The sequence below is a fragment of the Helicoverpa armigera genome, chromosome 12 (assembly GCF_030705265.1).
Source record: "Helicoverpa armigera isolate CAAS_96S chromosome 12, ASM3070526v1, whole genome shotgun sequence".
NCBI classification, from domain to species: Eukaryota; Metazoa; Arthropoda; class Insecta; order Lepidoptera; family Noctuidae; genus Helicoverpa; species Helicoverpa armigera.
In genome coordinates, this window is record NC_087131.1 from 8,685,690 (window position 1) to 8,696,742 (window position 11,053).

Below are 11,053 nucleotides of genomic sequence, written 5' to 3' on the forward strand. Positions count from 1 at the left end.
CAAAGACGCTGAAATGCCTAAGTTTGTATGTTTGTATACTTAGGTGCCATTTTTTTTTATTAATTAACACGCTTATATTTGCTTCACCGGTAAATAACTGTGTATGTAAGAAAATCTTGGAATCTCAATTTTACCCACTTCCCGGTCTTCGATTAGGTTGAAAGCACACGCTCTGCGTTCTGATGACAATACATGACTAGCGTTTTTTTTTTTTTTAATATTATTTTTTATATAGAAAGCTACGTAATCACCGAGTGTCAAAAGACTCGTCAGCGGAAATCGACCCCAAAAGGCTGGCTGTATGCAACTCTGGATGGCAATGCATATTCTTTAACCGAAGTATAGACCAGCCCTTTGGTCACATGTGGATTCCACTAGGCAGACATGACTGCATTCTTATTTTGTTTGATACCGCATATCGGAAAACAAAATCACAATTATATAAAGGATAAGAGATATATCATGTTATTTTAGCTATCGGCTATTGACACGTAAGTACTTGAAGGAAAAATATTACCAAATTCAAAAGGTATGTACCTACCTACGTATCAACTATATTATCTTCTGAATATCTAAATCCCTTGATGACCCAAAAAGAGGAAGTTGGCAACTACCGTAGGTATTATACTGGATAATACCCACAGATGAGAATACAATAAACTAGTTTCATAAAGGTTCTTTTTTGTGTACGTACTAGTTTATAAACTAATTAACTTTGCCGACCTTCCTAGCTTTTTATGGCTATGGAAAAAATATGACCGCGAAACGAGAACTGCCAAGCGCAAATGTATAACACGGTTCCCCTGAGATGAAATACAGTCATAAAGCTTATTAAAACTATTTTATGAGTTTAAAAAACTAGCCAAGAACGTGTCAGAATTAAGCACAAAAGGTTCTGTAGGTAGGTACCCACTATTATCTATTGTATAACTAGCAAAAAATTACGTTTGTTGAACAGATGCCTCGTAAAAAAATTATTATTCTACTTTTTTCAGTATTTTTATCCTAGTCATAAGAAACACATCATCTGAGAAAATTACGACTGTCTAACTATCACGCTTCATGAAAAACATCGCATTGTCGGACAGCGAAGTTCAAAGTAGTTTTAGTAGCACAGTATGTGGCAATAGGGTCCCGATTAACCCCTTGAGTACGGATCCCTGAAAAACAGTATAACATTGATGCTAACATTATTTAATGGAAAAACCACGGAAATAAAAATCTCCTCAAGATTAAACTTTGACGCCAGAAATTTTGATGAATTGACAAAATACTTAAGATAACATATAATTGACACCTGGCTTAAAATAGATGTGTGTCATCTCTTACAAGATTAGATTACTTTAAAGTACTTAGGCAAAACAACTTTGTATTTATTTGTATCGTAATTTAAAAGAAAGCACAATCATTGCAAGTTACAAGAAATATATTGATAAATTAATTAGGTGAAGGAACTTTAAAATTTAAAAGTGGATTATAGATATCGCAAATTAAACTGGATCAATTTTGATAAAAGTAATAACACACAAACCCATATTATATTGTTCAAAGAATGCGTTTTCTGAAATAAACTAAGTAGGTATTTAGAGTAGTTCAGGTAACTAGGTAACACAACATAAGCGGGGGTAAACAAAACTAAAACCAGAATTGGTATGAGCGTGTGTATTAGTTATTATAATTTATATACCTATTCTATTAATACAATCAGTGTTGTCGTTTATGATAAAAAAAACTGGGTAGATTGGTACCATTGCCCTAGCAGAAAATGCAAGTACCCACCTATAGGTATCGCGTCATCATCAATCTATCAATTGAGAATTGAACGAGTCGCGACGTGAAAATAAATTATCTCTAGTCACTATTTGCAATCTTAATAATGTAACGATAGATCTTAAAACCTATTCATGAAAATAAAAAACGTTGGACAAGACTGATGTAAACTTTAAGTGGTTTTGAAGATGCACTCACGAATAATTTAGCATCAAATACCCATTGTCTGCCATCTTTTTTTCTGTTAACGATTTTATTTGGACATCGATTTTCAATTTGGGATTCGTTTAAAAAAAATAGGGTCATAAATAGCTTCAGTAAAATAATCGTTAGCTCGCACCTAATTAAGTACGCTCGTAGAAAAAAGGGAACACAAAAAAATCCAGTTAAAATGAAACTTACTTTATTTTTCGTGGCGAGGCAGAGCCAAGGTTTCCACTAATTGATCTATAGCCCCAAAAGACTAAAATAAATAAATGAAAGTGATTAATGAAAGCAATTTCATTGACCTTAGAAGTTGGTACAGAGGCTCGTAAATTCGATAAATCATTTTACGCAGCCCGGGAAATTACACGTCATTGAGAAAAATAAATATCACATGAAGAAAAACGCGTTGTGTACATAAATTACGAAGAGTTATAGTCTTTGTTAATGAGATTTCTATATTCTTTAAAGTCAGTATAATACGGGGACAGCAGCAGTGATGGTCATTGTCTTAAACAGTGGCGCTTGCAAGGTTAAATGTAAATCACCGATATTGTGAATCGCAGTGGTAACCGCCGCTCGCTGACTGGTGACGCGTACCGATAAGCATAGTATCACACGAGTGCAGATCTCTGATAACTTATCACCGTACCTTATTTTAATATATCAAAAATGTTCATAATATACAGCTAGTGGTTGTGTTTAGTGCGTTCAAAACGGTATTGTTTTTTTGTACTGCCTGTGTAATATAGTTAAAATGATTGTAAGGTTATAACAATGTTGAACCGGATCGTTTTTTGCTGTTTATTTTTTGTGTTAGTGTGTGCTCAGACAACTGAAGACGAAGGTAATGTTTTTGTTCAAATATTTATTCCAATAGATTATACCAGTAGATATTAACAATATAAACATTAAGATACACCTAACGAGGTAAATAAGGCAAAAGAAATTACTAGAACGGAAAAAATGTCTGAAAGTATGATAACCTATCTGGTGTTTTCATCTTAGCGCTCATGGTAGGTAAGTAGTAGGTACCTATACAAACTTTTTATTGCCTAATCATTGTTATCAGATCTCATTAATTTATCTGTAGGTTTTTATTTATGTAAACAAAACAAACAGAAAATAGGTAATGTAGATATCCACTTCAATAAATACGACCAAGTAGTCATATTAGGTCATTTTTAAGTAAGTTTTTATTTTCTTCCTCACTTGAAATCGACCAGTAGGTACCTAGGTATTCCGCTTTCTTAACGTCTAATAAGTAGGTAATGTAGTAAACACAATAATATACAAATTAAATACTTATTAATTGCTAGAATCCCGCCAAATACCTTAACTGACGACAGAAACAGGACTAATAACAGAAATACTCGGGAAGAGTGTAGCCTACCAACGCTGAAAGTCTTCAAATTGGTTCAGCAGTTTGAAGCCTTTTCGATAAAGACTCAGAAACTGCTGAAAATCCGAAACTGCTATAAACAAAAGAAACCTCTTTATTATATTACTATAGATTTCACAAATACGCTGGTAACTAGTTTGTCTAAATATAGTCAAGTGTTTATATCTTTTCAGGATGTAGGTACTTGTGTTTTCGATTAGTTAGGGCCTACGCAGACCGGGACGTCATGGCAAGGGATTTTGCCGTGAGTCAGCGCACACCGGCTGCTTAGATACCGCGGCATACCAGCATTTTACCACGGCATGCCACGGCATGCCCCGGCATGCCCCGGGGTGCCGCGGCATGACAAAGCACGCCTCAGCGACTCCTGCTGCCTGCAGTATATTAATACCCCGCAGTATATTACTACGAGCGCTGGAGTCCGTGTCATGCCGTTGCCTACCGCAGTATGCCGCGGCATCCCGCCACGGGAGCCTGTGACGAGCGCCGGAGTCCGTGTCATGCCGTTGCCTACCGCAGTATGCCGCGGCATCCCGCCACGGGAGCCTGTGGCGTGTCTTTTCGATTAAATCCCTTTCAATGCCACGGCATCATTTTAAAGCATAGCAATTTATGTCGTATTTCTGTAACAGTACGGTTGAATGTCCATTAGTAAAAATTAAAATCCCTTGCCATTCCGTCCCGGTCTGCGTAGGCCTTTATTGAGCGTCATATCATAACAATTATATGTATAATTAGGCACTTCACAGAAAAGCACTCTTGAGTGCAAAATTTCCTGTTTCTAATTACCAAGAAGTGCATTTGATGTATATTATAAAACTTGTTGTAAGTACATAATTATGTAGGTACTAGTGGTACTAACTATATATTTCGCGGAAAAGTATTAATAACAAAGCCTATTTTGCCAAATAGGTTATCTTTTTGTTAAGTACCATGTAGTAAGAATTTAGAAATCGAACTACTACTCCCCAGCTTCCACCAGCGGTCTCACCCGCAAACCGTGGGAACTAATGTGCGCAGTCGAAAAAAAAAGAGCCTTCCTCGATATCTAACACTGAATGTCGGTCCATTATTTCCTGAGATTAGCGCGTTCAAACAAACAAACTCTTCACCTTACATCACCATAAATACTTTCATCCCATATTGCAATTGTAAGCAAACATAGAAATTCAAATCTGCATATTCACAACAAAAACAACAAAGTAATGATGTTTACCTAGACAGGGGATGACCAATACAAAACTTATAGGTAAATGTATATGCAGATACGAATATGTCTACCCATTATTCATTATTTTACCTATTATTCTTCATTTAGTTATCCATGTTATCTTCTGTTTCAGACAAATGTGTAGAAATCAACTGCGTTGGAGAAGAATACGACTGCATTGACGGCACGTGCTATTGCGCTAAAGGATACGTACCTAATCACTATCACAACAAATGTATAAGATGTCCTGGTAAGTTTTCATTTATCAACTAATTCTTTAAAAAATCGGCGGTGTTTGGTTTAGGCTCACAGCCTCTTGCAACTGTTTGCGAGGTGGAATTTAAAAGGGACCATTCCCAGGTCCTTGGAAATAGAGTCATGTATTATAAATAGGTGCCCCAAAACTTAGCGATTATCTGGGCACCCGATGGACAAGTTACCAGTTCTGAAATAAAAATCATTGTCACCCTTGGGCTCGTGGCACCCTTTCCTTCTTCTCTAAGTAGAAACAACCTTGTAGATCTCTGATTGTTTTCAGACTGCAGCTGGCTAGCTTCAGCTTTTAAATTCAAAATCTAATGACTGTTAGTGTTAGCTATGCATATGCATATGTATAAGTACACGAATATAGCAAGCTCATAGCAACATTATGAACCAACTATTATTGTACTGATAAGTAACACGTTAAGTCACTGTATCTGAGTACTTAAACATTATCTAGTAAATCAAACGATCGATTTTGATACGGTAAGCTTATACAGTTCCTCTCATATCCTATATTTTTCCTGATTTTGGGAAACTGATCCCCTTTCTGTTATCAAATGGGAAATCAAAATACTCTGCCCTCAAAAAGTGCCATGTAAGGATGATTGAATGAAAGAAAAATTCACCAAACAATTTTCCAAAGACACCTAGATTAAGCCATATCTTTTTAATGTTTACTCTAGTACACATGTTCTTCCTGTCATGCTAATACTCAGCATTAAATTGTTGATTTATCTCCTTAACACATAATTCAAATATATACTTAGCATTCGTATACTATACATATAAGTACATATATGTAGGTACAAACTATTCAGAAGAATAAGTATTCCATCAATTGTTCTGAAATCAATTAGGTATGACTTATTACGAATTTTGTCAATTAAAATGACTGCCCATTACTCACGTCAACATTTTTCAAAAACTACTAATTATGGAACTAATTGTAATTTTAATTAGTACCGTTACTCATGTTAAATTTATTCATTTAGTAGGATTAACAATATATCCCACCATTATTAGATTTATTTCGATCTAAATGATGCATTTCAATGAAAGGCTACACAGATAACCTAAAGGCTAACAAAGGGACATAGACAATCATTTTTTTTCATCCGGATTCTACAGTTTCCACGAAAAGCGTTCTAGTACAGTCTTCCTCCAACAACGAGGTGGTCAAAAACAAAACAATATCTATTGGTAGCCATCTTTCTTTTAAAGATAGAATATCGAGCACTAAAAGCTTTGCGGTGTTTTCTTATAGTTCTGTGCATAAAGCCGTTGGTTCGGCCGAGGCGAGCGTTGGCAAGCATCCCAAGTTCGGCTCATCTGACTTATATTAGTGTTTATTGGCACTGGGTAACTGCTCCCTTGGAAGTTATGAGACTAATTCAAATTAAGCTTAATTATCCTTGGACTTACGAAGTAGACTGGATGGAAATTCTAGGTTACCTACTTACCTAGTTAATATAGGCATAGGATTTGTTTATTAACATAGCTCACTCTTTTAAAATGTACATAATTCATATATGTCATGATACAACTAGTTAATATTGATCTGTGTCGGGCTCACCTCAACATAGCCATAACTATTTTATTTATGCCAAACTTTTATTACCATTAACGTGAAATTAACCGAATTAGATCTACTCGAACTAAACACAAACAAATCGCTTAATAACTAATCAACGTGTCTCTAAATTATATAGCATTACACTTCTGGCCAAACAAAACGAGTCAAAGTTAAAACAGCAACAACAATAATTAAAACTACGTTCATATTTCAGGCTTAGGGGAGAAGTGTTTGGGTCCTTGTTGCAACGCGTACGGCAACGGGAGCCTGCAGTGTTGGCAGGGGATTTGCCAGCCTTGCTACGATAACCTCGGTAAATGGACTTGCAGGTTCGCATGCACTGTTATAAGCGGGATATACGACAAAGGAATTGCGAGGATTTGAGCGAAAATATTAAAGTGACGACATTTTTCTAACATCTAGTATATCACTCGGGTTAGATTGCCATTTATTTATAGAAACAAAAGAAGAATGGCTTACTGAATAATGAATATGTAGTTAAAATTAATAATCTCTTTATGTAACTCAATTTTATTGCACTTAAGTGTAGATAAATTGTCCACTCACAAAGTAAGTGCTAATTTCTTAGAAGAATGGCAATATTTTTCTTTATAATACGAGTGTAGATAATAAAGTCTAATATTAATTACATACTAGAAATGATCGCAAGAAATATCCACAATGTTTTTGAAACAATACGTAACGCGAAACCAATCAATTATTTTTGTTTCAGTCACTGACATTCTTTAGATGTAAACCGTGGATATAAACAGTTGCGGTTCTTTGAAAATTGTAACTCTAGTCCAATGCGTCTTTTATTTGTTTCTCCTTAATGAATCTAAAAAACAATTCAATATAAAACATTAATAACAATAACAAATATTTCCTAGTACCTTGAACCCTATATTTTTTGCGTTTCCATTTGCCTACCGTACAGTGGTTATAGGTACTTCTATTTTATTGCAAAGGTAGTTTAAAGAGCAATTCTTACCTAATTCTTCACTAGCATAAAAACTCGACTGGAGGACATGAAACTATTTTTATGTACGCACATATTTTACTACGAGCTACGCCGTAGCCCGTAGCAGGACATAATCATTTTTCACCTATTTTTCGTAGCTCAAAAAGGAATTAATGATCTTAGGCGATTTACATACGTTTTAATCAATAGCGAATTTGATGTTACGTTCCAGGGAATCGCTAGAACAAATTCTTCTGATTTCCAGTACTCAGGTGATAATGGGAGCAGCGCTGATCCTCGGGATTATAGCCACGTTCGTACTACTCTACAAACTTTGTGCGGCTACGGATTTGAGGTAACATGTTATGTGTTACTTTAGTATGTAGAGTCGTATATCTGGTTAAAGTTGTAAAGTAAACTTTGCTTTTTTGTCTACGACCTAAATTCTAATGACTATTCCCCCTCCTCCTAAAGGTTGACTGGTAGAGAACGCTTAAGGCCTTAAGCCTGCCTTTGTATCTAGTATCTACACTTTGGTCACAAATGCACTTATCTAAGATTACCTAAGTATATTCATAAAATTGCCATTACAACCGCAGCTTCATTTTATAGCAATCTAAACTCAGAAGTATATTCTTAATTTAGTCTAATAAGACTTCTGATAAATGAGTATTATTCTAAGATTAATGTTGATCCACAGAGCCTTCGGCCCAGGGTACAACGGTGACGGCCGTCTGTCTATTGGAAGTCTACAGTTGTACGTAGAAGAAAGGTTACGAGACGCCCCACCAAGGTGAATATTATATAATAAATATTAAGAATAAATATTAATGATTATCTTAAAGTACCCCTTTTAGAGGTCATTGAAGGAAGTTCGTTGTCTATTCCTGCATTTTGTATGGGATAACATTTTTGCATTAGGTAGACTACCAGAGGGATGCCGACAAGCAGGGCCGTCTCCGACGTAACATAAAATTAAATATATGGGTGCTTAAAGCACGCCCTCTCAAGTACAATAATTTATAGAAAGAACCCCTTAATTAGGTACTTAGGTAGGTACTGACTACATACACTATTAATTACCAAAAACATGCCACACTCTCTGTGCATGGTGGTAAAAATTATTGTTAAACTTAAAACACACCAACGAATTACGAATACAAATAGGAAAGGTACCTACCTATATACTCAGAATAATGCGGATTTTGTAATGCGTAATTGCAACGTACCTAGTTGTTGGAAGTATCAATACACTGCAATATCTTCGAATTATCGAGCTACCAGGAACAATGGCTTACCATGAGTTCAGATTTTACAAAAGCAGCCTTTAATTTAACGTAAAACAGCTATTTCTCGTAGTTTAAACTCTTCCCAATTCCCGCAACCGGATAAAAGATTGGTACATAATCTACATTAGGTACTACCAATGTTTATTTAAGTACATTAATTCAGTCGTTTTAGCCTGAAGAATTAACAAATACCTGCTACAAATTGAAGAGAGTGAATCACTCTATGATCTCTGGCTAAATATATTTTTAGAAACAGAACGCCTAAATGAAACCTATCTTCATTCTTTTCACCTGCCCAAGCTTTTTCTTCTTACCTTTTTACGGTCAGATGCCATATAAACATATATACCTAAGTACCTGCCATATAAGAAGGTACTTATTTCCTTGAAACCTTTAATTTACCCTGAGGGCTTACAATAAAGAGGACGGGTCTTGGCATGTAGATTAAATAATAATTACAACCGGCCCAAGTTAAACGGTGGGTTACGGTGACCTGTGGTCTGGTAGTAACACCAAAAACGTTTTATTAACGTGTCTTTTGGTGTGATGAATTTGGCACTGTTATTTGACTTACCTACTTAGCTGCATGGTAAACACTTAAACATTGGCTTGGTCAAGTAACCTCAGCAGATCTCTTAATTCTAGGGAATAAAATATTGTTATTGTTTGTGTTAAAAATGAGATATAAGAAAACTTTATTCTAAATAAGAAATTCAAATAAAAATGGCTGGCTCTATACAAAAATTTACTGCCTCGTGATACTTTGGTTGAAGATATTTTTTCCGATAGCATATGACACTAGCGACATCTAGAAATTTTAAATGGCACGTTTATGTTGCTTATGTAGCGGTATAGGTGTCGCTGCATTTCTATAGTCAGTGATGGATTGCACAAGCCTGAAAAAGGTTTTCTTAGTGAAAAGCTGAAACAATAATTTGTTGCCATGCCATGCCTTGCCCAAGTCATCAGTCCCGCAATATTTCCATAACAAAATATATTCCTCAATTTAAAGGGAATCGAAAGTTACCTATTTAGACAGAATTACTTAGATCAGTCTTTTACATTAACTTACTTAGATTAGTCTTTTATTTAGCTTAAAACTACCAACAGCTTAAACCAGAGGATGCCAACTCGTTTGTTATATCTAATTAAATTACTTACTCATTAACAATTTCCTATCTTTTTCAGATATTCACGAACGCCAGTAGCAGGCTCTGCAACGTACCCTGCCGTAGCATTTCTCAATGCTGGATTTGTAAGTAGCTATACAAATACAAGATACACACTGATCCTTTAATTATTATCTACTTTTTAAATAAAAAAGTGGTCAAGTTCTAAATAAAACACGAACACGTTTCAAAAGACTTCAGTTAACATGTTATTTTTTTAATAAAGCCTCTTATAGTGACCACCTCTCACTAGGTAAGGTAAGGTTTGATGATGTTTTAATGAATTTCATTGTTCTAGATCCACGACAGCAGTATTCCGCCTCCCCCCTACACGCCAGAAGACAAACCAGAAGAGAATCGAAACACAGTAAACCATATATGAAACCATTCAGTATTGTATTAAACATAGGAAAACTGTAATTTAAGTAGACATTTTTTTTTCAAAAAAGTGATAATAAAGTTATTGTTCATATTTTTTACTTTTATTAAATAGTGTATGTGTATATTATTTACCTTCGAATTTTGACGTAATTAATGTTCCCCAAATATTGCTTTTATATGGTGCTTTCCCATTCTACCTAGTGTCATCACAAGAATTAAAGTTTTGATGTTGTTGATATATTTTACAGAAGTATAAATGATTACTTATTATTTTAAAATAATGGCCGTGTGAATATCATGTCAAGAACAATGTATCATGTTATCTCCTGCATACCCAGGAATGTTTGAAAACAAGCTTGTAGAATGCCTTATAAACAATTACATCACCATAGTAATAATGACACTATATTAGGACTAAACAAATGCAGATCATAAGAGGTTAGCCAAATGTCATCATCACAGTTTCAGAATGTATACAGGTACTAGTAGGTATTGATAAAATTATATATTCATATATGCAGTAAAATGTTTCTGATGCTCAAATAAAGCAGTCAACAATAATGAAATACAGAAACCCTGCATAATTTAAGAGAACTACAGAGCCAAAACGATTGCGTCCAACTATTTTTCTCAATCAAGAGGTTTTAGCCCCAGAATTCTTGCAAATGAAGCTTATAAATAGCCCTAAGAGGCAAAATTGCATAATGAAATCTGCCTTTGCAGTTACAGCCTTTTTATCGTCCCACTGCTGGGCACAGGCCTCCTCTCACACAGAGAAGGATTGAGCATTAATCTGCCTTTGACTGATAGATAAAAATAACAATCCATAA

General features: G+C 35.1%; 1 protein-coding gene across 2 annotated transcripts; it reads left to right on the forward strand.

Annotated features, from left to right (window-relative positions):
- The first annotated feature begins 2,560 nt into the window (after nt 1-2,560).
- LOC110384030 (uncharacterized) lies at nt 2,561-10,314 on the forward strand. Of its 2 annotated transcripts, none has more exons than XM_064037247.1 (7): nt 2,561-2,821; nt 4,720-4,836; nt 6,638-6,752; nt 7,650-7,739; nt 8,085-8,177; nt 9,862-9,928; nt 10,141-10,314. In XM_064037247.1, the coding sequence occupies exons 1-7, from the start codon at nt 2,752-2,754 to the stop codon at nt 10,222-10,224; spliced, it is 636 nt and encodes a 211-aa protein (XP_063893317.1). In that variant the 5' UTR covers nt 2,561-2,751; the 3' UTR covers nt 10,225-10,314. The 2 variants fall into 2 exon arrangements, with proteins under 2 accessions (XP_063893317.1, XP_063893316.1); XM_064037246.1 differs by having other exon boundaries at nt 2,563-2,821; nt 7,617-7,739.
- Nucleotides 10,315-11,053: the final 739 nt, after the last annotated feature.